The 21588-nt window shown below is 43.6% G+C and overlaps 1 protein-coding gene across 1 annotated transcript in view; it reads left to right on the forward strand.

The window, feature by feature from the left end:
- Window positions 1-21588, forward strand: part of nuak2 (NUAK family, SNF1-like kinase, 2) — a 47500-nt gene extending 25912 nt beyond the window's left edge. Inside the window, exons 3-7 of the mRNA XM_073030621.1 lie at window positions 3670-3821; window positions 9474-9539; window positions 13502-13621; window positions 15008-15140; window positions 17663-21588. Coding sequence (XP_072886722.1) covers window positions 3670-3821; window positions 9474-9539; window positions 13502-13621; window positions 15008-15140; window positions 17663-18762 — 1571 coding nt within the window. The 3' untranslated portion in view covers window positions 18763-21588. The remainder of the gene's footprint in view (window positions 1-3669; window positions 3822-9473; window positions 9540-13501; window positions 13622-15007; window positions 15141-17662) is intronic.

A 21588-nucleotide genomic window follows, 5' to 3' on the forward strand; every position in this document is an offset into this window, starting at 1 on the left:
CCTGCTGCTCACAAACTGGCAGCCATGTTTCTGACATTACAAGGGTGTCAAAGACGAATGTAAAGAAAGGTGCCGGAGAAAAGGCCCGCCATATTATGAAGGATCCTGCCCACGATGCTTGTAGACTGTTTGACCCACTCCCTTCAGGGAAGAGGCTAGGGCGCATCCACACCAGGACCACTAGGTTCAAATAGTTACTTCCCTCAAACCATCAATACCTTCACCCATTAAACCAGTCCATTACATTACCCAACATCACTTCATCTACGTACAGTTAGTCCATGTGTACAGCTGTTAATTGCACGTTTACATGCTATATGATTGCTTTATATATTGTGTTCTTTATGCTTATTGTGTTTTTTATACTGCATTAGATCTAGAGTAACAATCATTTTATTCTCCTTTACATGCATGAGTTGAAGGATGATAATAAATAATCTTGAAAAATAAGGGTACCTCTAGGGCAGGGCTTGCTCTCTTGTGTTCCATAAGATCGCCCCCTCATGATTTCCCTGAAAGCGAGGGAGTTCCATTAGCCAATGTGTGGCCAGGTAAATAAAGGTTTCAAAGAAAAGGAGTGGCCTTTTAGATCTGTTGACTATAACATCCAGGACAAACCATTGCTCTCTCTGTTGACTCAGGGAGTTCTCTGTATTCTTTTTGCCATTCCTCTCTGCAGTTATCTGAGTCTTTTTGTGCCTGACCGGTTTTGTTTTCAGTAACAGAGAAGCCAAAGAAGTACAGAGGCTCAGATCTGGTTTAAAAGCAGAAATTGCCGGAAGCACTCAGCAGATCGGGCGGCATCAGTGGAAGGAGAAACAGAGTTAAAGTTTCAGATTTAGTGAACTTGATGACCACTGGAGAACTTTCCTCAGACCCACAGCCTGGAAAGCTTCAATGATTGTATATTCAGGATCCTGCACCCTTCTCGTACTGCCATCCATGGACTGGGATTTTACAATACGACTAGGAAAATAATTCAGTGCCTGAACATGTGCATTAATAACCACTCACAATCCAGTTAGTTGACCTTTACTGACCATGAAACTGCTAAAGTTTGTATTACGTCTATCGATAAAGATTAAATGTTTATCTGTCAGGATTGCCAACTTTCTTCCACTGGACAACTTCAGTAGGAAGTGTAATTTCACTTTGACACTGTGAATAGACATATCCTGTACACTGATCCTACATTAGGAGCAGTGCATCTTTACACTGTCAACATGTACAGTTTTTACACCGTCCCAGCCATTCTCTCTTCCCCCCCCCCCACCAATATCTCTTGAGAGTTCAGTGATGTAGTGCAAACCTTCAACCTGTGTTCATCTGTGCATTTTGCAACCCCCTTTCCTTGACCACCGCCAGCTTCTGCAGGCTAAATTTCTCTGCCTCTCCACTGGGAAGATTTTCCTAAAGCTACCTTCAGCCTTGCCAAAACCTCCTGCTTTGCCTCCTTGGCAGATCTGCGTTTGAGAGTGCTGCCGAACTGCAAGTTCTAATTTAATAAAGTTCTGAACCAGTGAATTCCAAACGTGTGGTGAATGCATTTCATTTGCCTCCTAGTGTGAATGCTGAACCTCGCATGTGGATTTTGTTTTTGATGTTTGTTTTACTGTTGATCTAAAATCAGTGGCTTGCATTTAAATTGATTGATGTGGCGAGCAGCTTCTTCTCTCAACACTCTGTGGCCACTTTATTGGGTACACATACTCGTTAATCCAGATGTATAATCAGCCAATCATGTGGCAGCAACTCAATGTATAAAAGTATGCAGATTGTGATCAAGAGGTTCTGTTTTTTTTGTTTAGACCAGACATCAGAATGGGGATGAAATGAGACCGGTGACTTTGACCATGGAATGGGTGGTTGAGTATTTCAGAAACTGCTGATCTCCTGGGATTTTCATACACAGCAGTCTCTAGAGTTTACAGAGGATAGTGCGAGAAACAAAAAAATATCCGGTGAGCGGTAGTTCCGTGGCCGAAAACACATTCTTAATGAGAAAGGTGAGAGGAGAATGGCCAGGCTGGTTCACCCTGACAGTAATTCAAAATAATAATGCATTACAACAGCGGTGTGCGGAAGAGCATCCCTAAATGCACAAAACACATCGAACCTTGAAGTGGATGAGCTACAGCAGCAGAAGACCACACCAAGCTCCACTCCTACAAAGTGGCAACTGAGTATCTTATGGAAAGAGGGAGGTTCTTGGCCCTTTGCTCTGTGTTGCTGAGAAAATTTCGAGTTGCCAACCTTTCATTAGCGTTATCTGATCATCATCTTGTTGTGGAGTGGAGTGTTTTTATTTCGGGTTCATGTGAACAACATTGAAACTGCAGGGTGGTGGCTGATTTTTTTTTCCTTCATTTTTCTTCCAGCCATTTGATGTGGCATAGGTGGGCGGGCTAATATGTCGTAGGCTGCCATAACTACAGCTTCACGTCAAATTTGAGGCACGTCTGCAGTCAGTAGGCAATGAGCATCTATTGGAATTCACTGGAAATCGCGGGTCGTTTCATTCCCACGTCTTTGTTTTTAATTCTCTCTTCTCTGGGGACTTGATTCCCTGTAAAATGGTCAATGGTTGACCTCTCGATGCCAACCCAAGGTGTGAAAGCTGCATCTTTCTGATTGTCCTCAGTTGACACAGGCCAGCCTGTGATTTAAGTGATTGGGTGACGATGCTGGAGCCTGCATACATCAGAGTGGGAAGGGGGAAAGATGATCAGTCGGGTTATTTATAATGTTTATATTTTAAATGAACGTGGGTTCAATAAGATCACTTTCTTTCTCATTTCTTTTTCTGAATTTGGAGGTATTACCTTTGTCTAAGCCCATAAGATACAGGAGCAGAATTAGGCCATTCAGCCCATCGATTCTGCTCTGCCATTTCATCATGGCTGATCAGCCCCAGTCTCCTGCCTTCTCCCCACATGCCTGACTAATCAAGAATCTATCAACCTCTGCCTTAAATATACCTAAAACACTTGGCTTCCAGAGCCCCCTCCATGAATTTCACAGATTCACCACTCTCCGGCTGAAGAAATACCTCTTCATCTGCATTCTAAAAGGATGTCCCTCTATTCTGAGGCTGTGTCCTCTGGTCTTAGACTCCCCCACCATAGGAAACATCCTCTCCACATCCACTCTATTGAGGCCTTTCAACATTTGCTATGTTTCAATGAGGTCAGCCCTCATTCTTCTGAATTCCAGTGAGTAAAGGCCCAGAGCCATCAAACGCTCAAAAGTTGTCTTTGCACTTTGGTTATTTGTCAGATTCGTTTATGTATACTAGTTTTGTAAATTCTATAGTATTCCTTTAGTTTCCTGTAGTTGTCTGCAAGAAAATTAATTTCAAGGTTGTATATGGTGACATATGTACTTTGATAATACATTTTATTTTGACGTTGACTTTAACTGCAACAACTGCACTCAAAACAAAGCCAATCAGAGGAATGTATCTTCTTAATCTATTCCAACGTTGGTAATTTGCCTTTTTTAATTTCACTGGAGAGATCCTTCAGTAATTTGTTTGAATGTGAATCCCAAAATTCCAAGTTTCATTAGTGTCAGATCATAATGAGTAAAGTATGGGCTGAGTCAGCAAACATGCTGCAAGTAGCTTCAACTTCCAGTTGAACAAAGGCTTCTTTAAATTATTTTTTGCAGTGTTTGAAAACAAGGATAAAATTGTGATCATCATGGAATATGCGAGCAAAGGCGATCTGTATGACTTCATCAATGAGAAGCAGAGCCTGACTGAACAAGAAGCCCGGCACTTTTTTCGTCAGATTGTGTCTGCCATTTATTATTGTCACAAGGTATGATATTGGACACCATCTGCTATACAGCTTGTCTGTCTGGGTGGGTGGCGGAAAATCAATTGTCAATGGGCTATGCGTGCGTTGCCGAGGTTATTAGCACTTTTCAGCTCCAGCAGCTGAATGTAAACTTTACACATATGCACATTCTCTCTCTCTCTCTTTCACTCTCTCTCTCTTTCACTCTCTCTCTCTTTCACTCTCTCTCTCTTTCACTCTCTCTCTCTTTCACTCTCTCTCTTTCACTCTCTCTCTTTCACTCTCTCTCTTTCACTCTCTCTCTTTCACTCTCTCTCTTTCACTCTCTCTCTTTCACTCTCTTTCACTCTCTCTTTCACTCTCTTTCACTCTCTCTTTCACTCTCTTTCACTCTCTCTCTTTCACTCTCTCTCTTTCACTCTCTCTCTTTCACTCTCTCTCTTTCACTCTCTCTCTTTCACTCTCTCTTTCACTCTCTCTCGCCTTCTCTCTCTCTCTCTCTCTCGCTTTCTCTCGCTCTCTCTCTCGCTTTCACTCTCTCTCTCACTCTTTCATTCCCCCTTCTCTCCCCCCCACCCCTTCTTCCTCTCTCCCTGTCATCATTAATTTGCAGATTCATCCACCGCGTTAAGCTAAATTGTAGAGACAGGACAGTGTGTGGCTGTGGCTGTTACCTAGGACAGAGAGCAGGACATAACCAAAAATAAAGCCTTGACTGGCGAGGCAGTGCATTCTAATGAAAATATAATGGGAGCCAGGTTGCTTTGAAACAGTCATTGAAGGTGTAACCAGATTCTTTGTGGATAAAGTCACAGACTGAATGATAATATTCTGTTTAAAATAGAATAAGGGTTCTAAGCTTGTTAATAGGTACCGTGCAGGCCTGTATGAATTCCCAGACACCAGCTCTTGCCTCTGGCTGACGTGACTCGATCTTGCTGGCAGTGATGCATCCTGCTGTTAGGGCTGAAGTGTGGAGTCTGGGGATGGGTGAATGGAACAAGGGAAAGAGTCAAGTCGTTGACTGCTCCAGTATCCAAACTCCCTGGAGACCCAGCCCTTTGTGCGAGGTCACGGTGTTGTCAAGGTGACGTGTCTATCCTGAAAGGGAGCGAGAATAGCGAAGTATTCTTCTCCCCCCCCCCCCCCCATCCCCCCCTTTTTCATGTGTAACCCAAGCCCTATCCTTTTTGGGAGTAATTAGACGGCCAGGAATGCAGCCAAGTTCATTGTCGAGTTGAATATAAAGCTTGAGGAATGCGTGGGAGAGCCGAATTTTTCTTTTTTTTTGTTCCTATTGAAACCTGAGCTGAGAATATCAGAGATCAAGAAATATTTTTACTTATAATTAAAAAACATTACAGTATTTTCTCCCTACTGTATCAGGTGTGGTCAAGTCTGGATTTCCTCCTTGTGTGTGAGACTGGCAGTTTGTGTTGGCAGGATTTTCGAAAGCTAAAGAACCATCTCGCCCGGGACTCCACCACCTCCTTTCACCACGCATTTGCCCTGCAAAGTGTAGTGATCAGGAACAGGGCCCTTAGCAGATTTCCCAGTGCACCGCCCTGCCCCCTCCACCCCCCCCCCACAGCCCACCCAGGCTGAATAGGTTGCATAAACTTGACTCGTATTCACGTGGGAGGAGAAGATTGATAGGTGATCTCCTGAAGGTGATTTAAGACGTTAATAGAATTTGGTAGGGTAGATGCAGAGAAACCATTTCCTCTTCTTGGGAATTAGGAACTTGGCAACATATCCAAGGATTAGGATGTTAAGGAGGGAAGATACATTTGCACTGGATAGTTTTAAAAAAATATATATATATCAGGAATTCTCCTTCCAGAATAGGCTATGTTGGGAATTAGCTTTACACACTGCAACCCCCGCCCTTTCATTCAGCTTGTGTGTTAGTATATAGGCCAGAGGTACAGGTGAGGCCTGGGGTGTAGTGGTTAGCACAATGCTTTACAGTACGGGCGACCCAGGTTCAGTTCCCGCCACTGTCTGTAAGGAGTTTGTACGCGTGCCCTGTGACAGTGTGAGTTTCCTCCCACAGTCCGAGGGCATGCAGGTTGGTAAGTTAATTGGTAAATTGTAAATTGTAATTGGTAAATTGTAAATTGTCCCGTGATTAGGCCAGGTTTAATTTGGGGAATTGCTGGGCAGTGCGACTCGAAGGGCCTGTTCTGCACTGTGAGTAAATAATATCAGTATATAGCGAAAGAGGCTTGAGGAGTTGAAAGGCCTTCTTGTTTGCACCTCCTCTCTGGGAGGCTCAGTAACGTGACGGTTAGCGTAATGCTGTTACAGCACCAGCAACACGGATACAGTTGTGCCGCTGTCTCCAAGGAGTTCATATGATTTCTCCCTTGCGTCCCTGTTGGGTTCCCCCCCCCCCATTCTAAAATTCCAAAGATGTACAGGGTAGTAAATTAATTGGTTGCATGGGTGTAATTGGGCAGCACAGGTTTGTTAGGCCAGAAGGGCTGTTACTGTGTTGTATCTCTAAATAATTTTTTTTTAAATTCAATGTTGCTCTCTGGTACAGAGAACGCAATATTTGCCTTGACACCAGTATTTGAAATGTTACCATGATCTGGGCATAGCCTTGTTCACCTTGGCTTCAAAAAGACAAAAGGCCAAATCACCTCTAATTAATCACAGGCACTGTTCATCTGCACTGTAAGTAAACATAACGTGTATTTCTTTTGACAGAAGTGAAAGAAATAAAATGTGTTCTGTTCCCTCCCAATAGCCCACTGCATGGAACACTACAGCACAGTACAGGCCCTTCGGCTTACAATGACACAGTCCACTACAGGTCCTCTCCTGTGTTCTGTAGCATTACTCACACAGAAAGCTTACCCAAGCACCTTAAAATAAAAATAACAAATTGCTGCAGATGTCAGGAACCTAACTTACCGAGCTCAAAACAGACAATCATTTCTTATTAGTTGTAGTCCAAGCACAGAGTAAACCGATGTCCTCCACAGAAGTTACATTGGGGAGACACTTGAGGTAGTTTGTATTGTTTTAAATTTACGCTGGCTGAGCCCCATAAGAATGTTCCAGAAGAGGATGAAGGAGGGAGAAACTAAGTGGAATTGGATGGGAGAGGTGGAATGGGGGGGGGGGGGGGTGGATTGAGATGGAAGGTGGGGCAGGAGAAAGATGGAATGGGACAGGAGATGGAGGGGGCCAGAATAGGGTGGAAAGAGAGATGATGAAATGGAAAGTGCAAAGGTGGGGGGGGGGGGAAGAGTGGGAGATAAAGAAGAGGGTTAAGAAGGAATGCGTTAGGTATGCACCATCCCGGCATTGTGACACTTTTTTATTGGGGAGATACAAAAGGCGTTATCACACTGGGATCTTATGAAGCCTGTTCCCAATTGAGCCTAATTCACAGGCACATTGTTGATTACAGGTTGAGAGAAAGCTGGGGAGGGGACCGTTGAAGAGGAGGAGGAAAGCATGCTGGAGGTGAAAGGTCATTCTCTTGTGCCTCCCATGTGCCCTCCACATAAAAGACATGGTTCCCTTTCGACTAGGCTTAGGGAATGAGACCTTCGGGGTATTGTCTAAACATTCCTCCTTTCATTCACTGGGAATTTAGAATCTTAATAGGCAATTGTTTGGAATTTGGGACTTGTGTATGTTTTGAGTCCAAGTCCCAACACTAATTAGGCTGCCTATAAAATACAAGTTGCTGATTCATCAAGGAATGAAATGGCTCAGTACGACTCTTTTAATCCAGTGACTAAAAACACCACTAGGCAGAACACTAACCTATGTGGAGCGAGAGTTTAATTGTCCGCCTGAGCTGGAGCACTGGCAAAAAGAAATGTAGTTGCTCTCGGCACCTTGGTACTGGGTTAGGGAGACGTCTAATTGGATGAAGTGCAGCACGGTGACACGCCTGGTAGGGTTGCTGATTCTCCACTCTGGTGACCAGGGTTCGATCCTGACTCCCGGTGCTGTCTGTGTGGAATCTGCACCGTCTCACCGTGCTGGACTACCCCTGAGTGCGCCGCATCCCAAGGCCTGTGGGCTGCGCATCCCTCCTCTGTTGGTGGCAGCGTGGGGAGAATAAAGTGGGATGCTGTGTGTAGAATGGTTGACTGCCTGCTGGCTGGTATAGATTAGATGGGCTTAAAGAGACTATTTCCAAAGCAACACACACAGAATATTGCAGGAGATCAGCGGGTCAGGTAGTATCTGTCGATGTTTTGAGCAGAGACCCTTCGTCAGGACTGTTTCCATGCTGTTTCTGAAATACTCTGAATATTCTGAACCCGTCCTGTACCCCTCCCCACTGTTCCGTTGGATTGAGACCTATTGTGGAATTTATCATTGCATGATAACACTGGAAGTGTCAGTCCTGGTTGGGAGTGTTTCCTGAAGGCATATGTCTTTTTTTTTGGGGGGGGGGGAACTATGCCCTTGTTATTGCTGCATCAAGTGCCCAGAATTTCCAACTAAAAATGGAGAATGAATGAATGTTAGGCATTTTAAACAAATTGTTAACCCATCAACAAAGGTTTGAAGAAATAGTGTATTATCTAGGCCATAAATCCCTAGAGGCTTCAGAATGAATCTGAAGCTGTGAAATCACCAGGGAGACGGGAATTAAGCTTCGCTGCTGCTCTTCCCTTCTGGAGTTTTTCTCTAGTCATTCCTACATCTTGTACTGGGAGGAGACTTTACAATGTAGAATTGTAGTCCAGAATGTCACCTTTCAGGTGTAAGGGGAAGAACACTATGGGTCAGTACAATGTGCTGGAAGGTGGGCCTGCACGGTGCTGAAGCTTTCGCACTCGGACTGCAGCTGGGAAGGAAGCCAGCTCTGTGGCTGGATCTCCTCCAACAGGGCCACCGAGGCCCTCCCCCGGATCTGCCCGTAGATATCCTGAACGTTGGGGGAGGTCCAGGCCTTCATGCCTGTCTGCTCCAGTTTAGCCGGCTGCCTCGAGTCGGTGAGCTGAGCACCATGGAGAGTGCACAAGCCAATTAAAACAGTGTGAACAATCAGACAATGAAGTTATTTCTGCCTCTGCAGGGGCTTGGAGCCCGTCTCGAATTAGAACTGCTCTTCACCCCCAGCAGAGAGAGAGAGAGAGAGAGAGAGCTGACAACCTATGCTTATACTAAACAGCTACAAGCAATTCTGCAGATGCTGGAAATCCAGAGTAACACACACAAGATACTGGAGGGATTCAGCAGGTCAGGCAGCATCTATGGGGAGGAATAGGGGTTGAACTGTTTATTCCTCTCCACAGACGCTGCGTGAACTGCTAACCACAATTGCATCAGCCATCAGGGTTCGATTCCACCGCTGTCTGAAAGGAGTTTGTACATTCTCCCCGTGACTGCATGGTTTCCTACAGGTGCTCAGGTTTCCTCCCACATTCCAAAAATGCACAGGTTGGGGTCAGTGAGTTGTGGGCACACTGCTTTGGGATCAGAAGCATGACGACACTTGCGGGAAGCCTCCCGAACAACCCTTGGACTGTGTTGGCCCTTGACGCAAAATGATGCACTTCACCATATGTTTTGATGTCCGTGTGACAAACAAAGCTAATCTTTCTAAGGTCCATATTATTGCAGAGATATGTCAAGAACTTTCTGGGGTTTAGCTGAGAATTCATGGACTCGTCCTGACTTCTTCTCTTTCAGAATGGGATTGTGCATCGGGATCTGAAGTTGGAGAACATCCTGTTAGATGCTACTGGCAACGTCAAGGTGAGAAGCACGTACTTCATCACACTTCTGTATGTTGCGATGAACATTTACAAGATAAAGATAATTGTATATCACTGACTTTATGCAGAGAATCAATGATCAACTTTATTCGCCTTGTACATTTACATGTATTACGAATTTCTGTGGTGAGTGCATGCTACGTGCACGAGCAAATGACAACATCCACCAATTATACAGAATAAAGAATTTTATAAAAATAAAGTTAGTTCCGATATGGAATAAAAAGTACATAAATACTAGCATGTATTTACAATGTAAAGAACATTATTAGCAGTGTTTTAAAGTGTTTACAGTGTAGAGCAAAGTCATTCGTATCTGAATATTGTACTTTTAATTGTATTAATAAGAATTTCTAGAAATTTCCCTAGAAGGGAATTGCTATCTATGATGTATAATTTTAGTTTGGGGAGGGAGTGAACAAGGTTTCCACGAACAGGTTACTGATCTTTATCACTCTTTTACTCTACCTCTTCAATGATGCAGCACTCTATTGTTCAATAAATTCCATTCACTAGACTAAAACTGGCTAAAATAGTAACTGCTGCCTCCTCACGTCACTTCCAAACCTATAATGAGATTGTTTTGTGATGGGATCCATAAAAGGTCATTGTAACAAACACACTGTCGCATAGCAACTGATACTGACAAACTCGACCATCATTCCTTTTCTTTTTCTCAAAGTCTCTTCAGTGTAGTGGCAATCTCACTTTCTCTGTTCACCACCCCCTCCAAACAACTACGTAGATCATCCTGTGTATAGGTTTTTCATTAAAGACCACCTACACTCAGTCTCTGCCCAATTGGAGCTAAAACTGTGGTCGCAACTGCTTGTTATCAAGGGCTACTTATTGTTAAAGACCACCCAAATTCTCTCCCAAAAGCTGAGACCTCCAGTTTTCTTTTATAGCCATTGCCTTGTGGTTTCTATGTGTGAATTTGTTTCTATCCCTCCCTGCCCCCACCTTCTCTCCCAATACCTTTTTTGTTGCTCTCTCTCTCTCTTTTGTCCCAGTATCAGTTTCCAAGGCCCACCATTGGAATTGTCCAAGAATTAGGAAATTCTGCAAGATTAAGAGTTGGCTAAAAGTGATGTGTTGATGTTAAGATCCCAGAATAAAGTCCTTCCTGATAATTATCCTGATTTTAGAACTCTTTCTGGAATGCCTCAGTTCTGTAGCCAAGTATTTCCTTAGCCAGAGGATGGTGAATCTGTGTTCATTGCCACAGACAGCTGTGGAGGCCAAGTCATTGGATGTATTTAAAGCAGAGGTTGATCGGTTCTTGATTAGTAAGAGTCAGGTTACGGGGAGAAGGAGGGAGAATGAGGCTAAGAGGGATAATAAATCAGCTATGATAGAATGGTGGAGCAGACTCAATGGACCAAACTATATAATTGAAAAAAATTTGAGGTCACTGCATCAGTTTCCAAGGCCCACCACTGGAATTGTCTATGAGAATTACGGGGAATTGAAAGAATTGGCAAATTAGGTTCCTATGTCTTATGGTCTTGTGGATACTTGTCGTGAAGATTGATGTAAAAAAATCATCTCCCATATCCTTATTTTCCATTATCGATTTCCCAGATTTGCGTTTGATCAGTCCTTCTCAGTTGTCTGCTGATACTCTTGTGATCTTCTGGCTAGCTTTATCTTCTACTGCTGATTTTTTTTACTTTGTTAATCTTTTAATTGCTTGTTTTGTGTATATATAGTCTGTTCAGTCTTCTGACATGCTACCTGTCTTTGGACAATTAAATTCTTTTATCTTTTGAAGGTGATGTTACAGTTTTTAACAATAGCAGTGGATCTCTCCTAGGATTTATTTTCCTTTCTGGAAAAGATTCTATTCTGTGTGTATGGAAATAAATGTCTGTATGTGCAGGTCTCTTACATGGACGTGGCAGCTTGAATATTATGAGGGAATATCTTCTTTAGGGAGGAGAAAAGTAGTAAAACAGAATATTCTTTGAATAGTGTGACATTGAAAGGTATTGGTTTCCGGAGAGACCTTCTGTCCTTGTGCACAATGAATGTTACAAGTAACTATAACAAGCATTGAAAGAGAAAGCTATGAAGGTTTGTGTCTTGTTGGGTTGTGTAAACTCCAATGGGACTACAAATGGTATATGGTGTACAGTCCAACCTCCCTCCCTACTTAGCAAAGGATATATTTCTAAGAAGAAAACATAATGAAGATACACCAAATGGTGCTAAATGGATATTAAGTAGACTAGACTTTTATTACTAATTCTTCTAGACTTGGGAGAATAATCACACTGAGCCATTACTTTTTACAGGTCTTAACAAGGGTAGATGCTGGTATGCTGTATACCCCTGGCTGTGGTATCTAGGACAGAGAGATGTGTTCTCAGTTGTTTTTTTAAAAATGGGATTAGCCTTTCAACACTAGAAATTTCTTCACCCAGAGGCCAAGTGTATCTTCCCAAGAGGGGTATGGAGGCTTGGTCACTGGGGTACATTCAAGAAACACTGATAGATTTTAGGATGCTAAGGAATTAGTAAAACAGGAAAATTAGTACATAATCAGTGAATGACAAAGGAGGCACGAGCTGCTGAATGTTTCGTGTGTTCTTGTGTACGTTTGTCCTTCAGGTGGAACTGCTCATAACAGAACTAATATTTGTGTTAGCTGTAATTTTTTTTTTGCTGCTTTCGACATCTTGACCTACGCACACTCCAAAGTTATATGTATTTTGTTTCTCTAATCTCGAGGCCGTGATCTTTGCTCAAAGTCCAATCTACTACTTAATTTACTAGTTAATTTTTAATGTGGCTTGAAATATAAAAGAAATTGAATCTGAGGACACTGCAGGAACAGGCATACTAGCTGGTGTCAATGTTCATGGGGTAATTCCTGTACCTAAGTCCCTTCATAAGGCACCACCTTAAAGAGGGAATTTTATCTGTTTGAATATGTGATGTTTACCTAACATATTATGCCAAAATATCATTTGAATCCAATTCAAAGGTCTGTTGGTGACTTGTGATGCTTAAGAATCGTTCTGATCCCCTAGTGAAGTGTATGAAGTCTTTGGGAGGGGGCGGGGGGCAACATTTTACCGAGAGGATAGTCAGTATGTGGAATGAGCTGCCACAGGAAGTGGTTGAAATAGGTACGTTGACAACATTTAGAAGGTATTTTGAGAGGTACACAGATAGGAAAGGCTTAGAGCAGGGGGATTCCTAGCCTTTTTTATGTTCCATGGACCAATGTGATTAAGCAAGAGGTCCGTGGACCACAGGTTGGGAATCTGTGGCCTAGAAGGATATTGGCTAAATGCAAGCAGTTGGGACTATCTCATTGGCATTGGCCAAAGGGCCTCTTTCCGTGCTATGACCAGGGTAGAACCTGGCATGGCTTCTGCTGCCCCCCAACGGGAACATGACCTTCTGACCTTGGCTTGCTAGAATTGCCAGCAAGGTGTGATCCTTAAAGTGGAAATGGTGACGCAATAGGGACCAGCTCTCCTTCTGCCCAGTTCGTCCAATGAAAACAGTCACAGCCCTTTTTTTTTAGAAAGTAGGAAAGTGAAACAGAATTGTTCTTGGCTGTGTGCCTGACTGGTGTGTTGGAAACTAGGCCAGAAAGATCCTTTGGGACCTTATGGAGTCCAGACCAGGATTTAGCCTCTCCTACTTTCACTTGCTCTGATATATAAAACATGCAATTACACACACACCATCTGTCAGTTCCCCTTGGCTTCATCTGATCCAAGCACATAAACCTCCCCCTAAGTAAACATGTTGTAACTGCACTGTTTGGCATCCTTTAGTAACCCTGTATACATGTGCGTGTTACTTATCATCTACACAGCATTGTCTTTTGAATTTTCAATTTGATTAAGAATTGAAAGAGGTGAACTGATGGGAACTTTACCATGATAGGATTTCTAACGATCTGGATTTTTTCTTTCTTTCCAGATTGCTGATTTTGGCCTGTCCAATTTATACCACCATGACCGCTTCTTGCAGACGTTCTGCGGTAGCCCCTTGTACGCATCTCCTGAGATTGTCAATGGGCGGCCCTATCGGGGTCCTGAGGTGAGTGCCCTGCCCCTTGATGATGCCTTGGGATAAATCAAAGAATAGTTGTAGAACAGAAGGAGGCCATTCCGTCCATTGAATAAAACGTGTGTATGTTGGGAGTCGAAGATAAAAATGGAAAATGAATTTGTACTGCAGAGAAACACTCTTCAGCCCAACTGGTTGTTGGCGATGGAAGTGAATTCCTGAGCTAGTACCATTTTCCTGCATTTGACCTGTGTCGCTCCGAACATTTCCTATCCAAATGTTATTTTAAGTGTGGTAATTGTGAAAACAGAAAATGGTGGAAGTGCTCAGCAGGTCGGAAACCAACTGCGGTGAGAGAAGCAGTTAACATTTTAACAGGTCTTTCTGCTGAAACCTTAACTCTATCTCACTATCCACATTTGATGCCTGGCTCGAGTATTTCCATCATTTTCTGTTTTTGATTGTGTTATTAACTTAAGACTCACATATAATCCCAATAAGGAAGCCTAGAGAAAATTCAGCCGGATGACCAATTGGAATATAGACTTTACTACCAAAGAGCAAAGGTGAAATTCAAAGGCAAGGTGAATGAGTAACAAAGATGACAATGTACAGTCACAAGCTGAGATGAGATGAAATAGGTGGAGGGCCACGTGGAGGACAATCATTGGTATGGAGTAACACAAAATGCTGGAGGAACGCAGCTGGTCGGGCAGCATCTATGGAGAGGAATAGACGGTCGACGATTTGGACTAAGACCTATCATCAGGAATGTCGGCAGGAAGCATCAACTCTCCATAGCAGCTGCCTGACCTGCTGAGTTCCTCCAGCAATTTCTCTGTGTTACTTTAGGTTTCCAGCAGAATCTCTTGTGTTAATCATTGGTATAGGTTTGTTGGGACAAGTGGCTTGTGTGTATCAGAAATTCTGTGTAAGCTTACCTGGTGTTGGAATAAATTCATATTATCTAAAGGGGAAACTTGGTTGAATGTATATTAATATATTGGATCAAATAATAGATCACTGGCACCTAAACCATGGGCCTTTCCATTATCAAATGAAAGTTGACATTTTACACTGTTAGTTTTAAGCAGCCCCATTCCATTAATCCAGCTTGATACAACAATTATAACACTTGCTGGTACAGGCAAAGTGACACTGACTCCCTCTGCATGGTTTATATTGCTACTGTCTATTGGGCATTAGTTTGTTCAGAGGGGCTCGCACTGGGGCTACGGAGCTGTTCAGTGATTGTGCCAGGCTCTTGAGGGGAATTGTACATGAACCTTTGGGCCCACAATGTTATGTCGACCTTTTAACCTGCACTAAGACCAGTCTAGCTCTCCCCTCCTTGGATTGGTTCCTTCCATTGTCAACCAACTTGCATATTAACAATAGTTCTGCTGTTCTTCACAGGTTGACAGCTGGTCCTTGGGTGTACTGCTATATACCTTGGTCCACGGCACCATGCCTTTTGATGGACATGATTACAAAAACCTGGTCAAACAGATAACTAATGGTGAATACCGTGAGCCAACCAAACCATCAGGTAAACAAAGTCACTCTTGTAACTGGCCTAAATTTTGATACAAGTAATGAAATGCTGCAGTTGCTAAGATGGTATTGGAAACATAATCTAGGCAGGAATTGTTACTCACATTGGAGGCTTATTGAAATCCTTAACTTCTGTTCAAAGTTCAAAATAAACTCATTATCAAAGTACACATATTTTACGCTAAGATTCATTTTCTTGAAGGTGTTCACAATAAATACAAAGAAACACAATAGAATCAATGAAAAACTGCACACAAACAAAGACGGACAGGCAACCAATGTGAAAAACACAACAAATCGTGCCAGTACAAAAAAAAAAGGTGGGGGATTAATATTGAGAACATGAGTTGTGAAATCCTTGAAAATGAGTCCATAGGTTGTGGAATCAATTCAGTGATGGGGTGAGTGAGATTATCCCCTCTTGTTCAGGAGCCTGTGGCTGAGGGGGTAATAACTATTCCTGAACCTGGTGGTATGGTACCCAAGGTTAAGGCAGAAGAAAGCCCCTTGGGGTTTACTGTCCATCTAAGATCAGCGACTGTGCCCAAGGCAGGGTTTGAACCTTGCACCATCCTGATGCATGTGACTTGGCATCTTACCAAGGGCTGAAGTTTCTAACTGTATGGTTAGCAGATTATGGTGCGTGGTTGAACTATTGTTCACTTACGTTATTGTTTCCCCAAGTCCAGATCACTTTCCACAATTGTGGCTACTGGCACTCACTGCCCAGTAATTCACCCCTGCCTCCTGATCACCCAGTGCCCAAATGTTGTCTTTGTATTCAAATCCCTCTGGCATATCATCTTCTCCCCACCTCGGTTATTAAATTAGCATAATTTATCACATGTTCATGGAAATGTGCAGTGAAATGCATAGTTGCATCAAATCAAATCAGCAAGGATGTTCTGGGGGAGCGCACGAGTATTGCCAATCTTCCAGCTTCACCTTTGCATGTCTGCAACGTGCTAGCCCTAACCCACGCAAGCTGAAGCGCCCGGAGGAAACCCACACAGTGCTGGGGAGAACATACAAACCCATTACAGACGGCGCGCGGAATCAAGATTGATTAAGATTCATGTCACTTCCTGTACACAAGTGTAACGGAGAACAAAATAATTGTTACTCCAGATGCGATGCAGCAGAAAAGTCGAACGCCAAAGATAAAGAACACAATTTTAAATCTACAATAAAATGCACAAGAAAGCTTGTATATCGATTGATTGTGTGCCCATAAAGTTACGCTAGGCTGTACATAAGGCGACTGACAGGAAATAATAAAGTAGTGGTGGAGTTGGTGGGTGAAGGTGTTAATCAGTCTCGCTGCTTGGGGAAAACAGTTGTTTCTTGAGTCTGTTGCTCCTGGGGTGGGTGCTATGTAGCCTCCTCCCTGCTGGGAGTGGGACGGGTGGGGTCCTTCGTGATGTTACTAGCCCTTTTCCGGCACCTTTCTGTTTATATATCCTTGACGGTTCTGGTGATGCATGGGGCAGTTTTGACCACCTGTTGTCAAAATTTGCAGCAATCAAGCGATTGTGCTAACCAGTCAGCTTCCACACTTTCCCCCCTTTTTACCAGATGCTCTTATCTCTTCCAGCCTGGCCACTTCCAGAGAGCAAATCTGCCTCTCTCATACAGCACCCTTGGCCCTCAGCAATGCTACCTCCATCTGTCTCGGGCTGGAACTCCAAAATTCCCCACCAGACCTTCTCTCCCTCAGGCTACTATTAGATAGCTCGTTAATGCTCGCGTTGCTCAAGCACTTCCTCTCCTCTCCTCACTCCCTGACTGAATGATTCGAGTTGCAAGTTGACTTTCCTGTAGGGAGAAGCCTTGGGTATGTTGTATGTTGTAAATGAACCTCAGGATAGTAAATGTTAACACCCACTCAGTGGCTGGCCACTTTATTCGGTACCTCCTGTACTTACTTAGTGGCGACTATCTTCTGCTGCTGTAGCCCGTCCACTTCAAGGTTCAGGATGTGCGCTCAGAGATGGCCCTCTGTATACCATTGTTGCAATATATGCTTTTTTAAAATTACTGTTGCCTTCCTATCAGCCTGAACCATGAATCTCCCTCATTAACAAGCCGTTTTCACCCACAGAGCTGCATCTCACTGGATGTTGTTTCTCCCACTGATCTCTATAAAATCTAGAGGTGGTTCTGCTTGAAAATCCCAGGAGATCAACAGTTTTTGACTTACTTAAAAAGCCCCTCTCTTGATTATTCCATGGTCAAAGTCACTTGGATCCTGTTTCCCCCCCCCCCCCCCATTCTGATATTTGGACTGAACAACAACTGAACCTCTTGACCACGTCTGCATGCTTAAGTGCATTGAGTTACTGCTACACGATTGGCTGATGAAATATTTGAATTAGGTACAGGAGTATGTATTAAACTGGCCACTGAGTGTATGTACTTGGATAATAAATTTGAATTGGAGTGCAAGGTTTCGGTGGTGGTTGGTGGGAAATTTGCGAATGGTGTGCATTTTGGTTATTTATTTTATTTGTTTTGCAGATGCATGTGGGCTGATCCGATGGTTGCTGATGGTCAATCCAGACCGCCGGGCCACCATTGAGGACGTTGCCACTCATTGGTGGGTCAACTGGGGCTACAAGACCCAGGTCTGCGAGCTGGAGTCGGCTAGGGACTACGAGTCGTCTGTGACCATCAGTCTGGACTGGTTGCAGCGGCCGTCTCGCTTCATCTTTGAGAGCGGCTCCAAAGTGCGCTGCTTCTTCAAGCAGCACAGCTCGCCGCTGGAGCGGCAGAGGTCGCTGAAGAAATCGAAGAAGGAGAACGACATTTCCAACTCGCTGCAGGAAGGGGGGGCGACCGAGAGCACAGGGAAGTCGCTACTGAAGAGGCCGAAAGGGATCCTGAAGAAAAGGAACACCTACGAGCATCGATCGCACAGCGCGGGCAACGTCAGCCACTCCACGGAGGAGACCGTATTTGCTTATCTAGACTCAAGCATGTCCACAATGGAACAGGGCAGGCAGCAGGATGGTCCATCGGTCCCTGCACCAAAGAAAGGGATATTAAAGAAGCCGGCAAAGAGGGAGTCTGGGTATTATTCCTCACCGGAGCAGAGTGAGTCAGCGGACTTGTTGGACTGTGACAACCCTGTCTTTGAGACGGTGACTTCTGAAACCCACAGCGATTTGTGCGACAGTGCCAAAGACCCCTCTGCCCGGCGCAAAGGCATCCTCAAGAGGAACGGCAAGTTCTCCTCCAGCAGCACGGACTCTGCAATGGGCAGCGCCACCCTGAAGAGTCTGGGGTCCTTCAACGAGCTGGCCTTTTCCGACATCAGACTCTCATCGAACAGAAGCCACCCGTCGAGCGCGGTGAGCGAAGACAGCATCCTCTCCTCCGAGTCCTTCGACAGGCTCGACCTGCCCGAGAGCCGGCAGGAGCGGAGCCAGATGCGGAGCTGTGTCTCCGCTGATGACCTGCTCCGCCTGGACGAGGCGGAGTCGGACTGCAGGCCGCGCCTCTGCAAGATGAAGTGCTTCGCAGACCACTTGGCCGACAGCAACTTCTCCCTCACCGACCTCGACAACGTGACCGAGGTCTATAAAAAGGCTGTGGCGATCTGCAATAAGTTGATCTGAGTGGGACATTCTCAGTGGCTGTGTAATCAAGCCCCAGGCCTAATTATGATTCTTTGTTTGTTGAGACTGGAAAGATTACAGGCCAGGCACACAGCTGAAGTTAGAGATGGTTGAGTAAGAGGAAACCAAAACACAAAAGAGATATCATGGCTATAGAATGTGAAGAAAGATTTGGGAAAGTGGGGCAGCCAAGGCATTGCGCAAGGAGATTCTTTTTTCCCTCTGTTAACCTATGTTTCTTCAACAGATACATGGGAGTTCCCTAAATTGGGACCAGACGCAGTAGTAGTGAATCCCTTGCACTGTGAAGTCTGAGCAGTGAAAGAGAGGCGGGAGTGGTATTATGTAACGATGGGTGATCAGATTGCGAGTATAAACTAAAAGGGAAGGTTAGGAATTAACCTGCAGAAACGAAACGGGGAAGGTTTCCCTTTCTCCCTCCCTCACAAAGAATACGGGGAGGACAAGTGTTCGAGAATTTCTGTGGCGATAAAATACGTGGCGAGGAAAGCTCCATCTCTAGCTTACATTTCTACAATAGACTTGGCTGGTTGCAATCGTTTAGGTCACTGGTCAGCTGACACGTACCTTGTGTAACTGTCTCTGCCAAAAAAAATTAAAGTACAAGAAACAGTTGCACCAGAAAGAGGAGAAAAAACAAGTTTACTATTTATGTGTCAGACATGTATATATTTTGCAAATTAATTTATTTTTATTTTCCCCACCCATCCTCGTCTCAGACTTTTGGTTGAATGCAAATGAATGAAGTTTGAATAAGTTTACTATTATAATGAAGTAGATTTTTTTCTACTAGTTAGTTATAATAAAAATGAATATAATCTTCAGAGCAAAGAAAACCAATTGTTCAAAGCGAGGAAACTGTTCGTGTTTCCCTGGGGGAAGAATTAATGCCAAGACGAGCATTTATTTGACTATCTTCTTAACGCTGGACAAGGTTTGGCATTTGAGATACAATCAGAATACTGAAAATTTATTTTTGGTGTTCAGATATACTGTTCTGGATTTGGATGTTGTTTGTTTTTAAGAGGGAAGCTAAGGGGATAGGGTGTCAGGAAAATATGGTGTCTCCTCAACATTCCCTTCCAGAAATATGTTAATGTATTGTTAATTTGTATTCACATGCTGTGATGTTGCATGCCATCCTGACTGAATGAATGTTATTATGACTGGTGAATTTTTTTTTGAGTGAGTACTTGAATCCCACTTGGGAGTGTTTATTGGTTAAAATCTATCCTCTCCACTCCCAAACCAACCCCTCCCCATTCCATTCACATCAAATGCTGCTTTAAAAAGGCTAGGTGTTCTAACTTCGGCATGAACAATCTCACTTTGAGGGAAGGGCCACCCGGAGGTGCGCTAGCTTCCTTTCTGTTCCTTTGTGAATGCTTTGTGTGTTATTTATGTGAGGCAACCGATGTTAACTGGACGACATTGCTGTGTCCAATTGCAACAGGCCAGTTCCCCCTCTCTCGAGCAAGTTCAGCCAAAAGAGGGGAGACCTGCAGGAGGAGAATGCGGAAAGGAGCAGGCCGAAATTTGACCATGAGCCCCTTGAGTCTGGACAGTTGACTTTTTACTTTGAGGGGGAAACGACTTGTTTTCATTGAATTTTTTTTCTTGAAAAACCAGTATGAGATTTGTAGAAAAAAAAGTCAAACCCATTTTGATATGTAAGTTATGATGTATGCCAATTATTGTCAATTGTGTTTTTGAATTGTGCAATGGAGAAATATTGGTCTGGGGTGAAATTGCTTCACAGTGTTTGCAGAGAGCAGTTCTAAAATTACCCGTCATTTGGCTATGTGCTATGGGCTATGATCCCTCACAGTGGCCGATTCCTTGACCACCCCCGAAAACTTCATGAGCAGATTGGCGGTCTATTTGTCCCATTGACAGGAGATATGAGGTGCTGAGAATGATGATGATTGTAGCTTTAAAAAAAAGGTAATTTTAAAATTTGAAATAGCAAAGACTGTTAACCACAGGGATAGTCTATTCAACCTAACTTTGTTGGATGGTAGTGATCTACCATTTAACATCTTTGTAACACTAGTGGTCAATCTTTGTGTAATTTTGCTGGGAGTGGGAGTTTCAGATTTCCATTTCCACTTACCTCGGTGGTTGCATCATCACCTTGAGTAATCTACTACTTTCTAGACAATTTCCCCCTTATTTGGGACTTTGGGGCAACTAGGGGATCTACAGAAATCGTTAGTTCCTTTAATCCTTAAACACCTCAATAAGACAACTGCTACGTGGAACTCTGTTAGAACTCTGGTGTGTTGCTGAACCGATTTGGCTCAGACTGAAGCAACCTTAACTACTGGTATGATTGGAAAGGGGGAGAATAATCTACTGGAGTGAGGACGGGATGTCTCGCTGTGATCTGATCAACATCCAGATTCAAACTTAAGAATGATCCCTTAAGCAAGGGATATTGTCATCCAGCCATTGCTGGGGTGTGATCATACATCTTCAAGCAAAGAGTGGGACCAATTTTAAAAAATACCAACGGGAGAATAATGTGATCATGTTCATACCAATATTTCTCACCTTGCATGATTATGAGACCTATTTTTGCCCCGTTACAGAAGATGCAACTCTGGGGCGAAGTGATACGTTGCCTTGCTGCCTACTTGCTGTGGATTACATGCTTTGTCCATGTGTTCCTTGAATTACTAAGTAATTTGTATCAAACAGAATGTCATTCTGAAGAAATCTGTGATTTGTTTTTGTTCTAAATGGCTAATTTATTTTTTTTAGATGGTTAAAATCCATTTGCCACAATAAAAGAAATTGCCTTAA

Source organism: Hemitrygon akajei, chromosome 27 (genome assembly GCF_048418815.1).
Source record: "Hemitrygon akajei chromosome 27, sHemAka1.3, whole genome shotgun sequence".
Taxonomy (NCBI): domain Eukaryota; kingdom Metazoa; phylum Chordata; class Chondrichthyes; order Myliobatiformes; family Dasyatidae; genus Hemitrygon; species Hemitrygon akajei.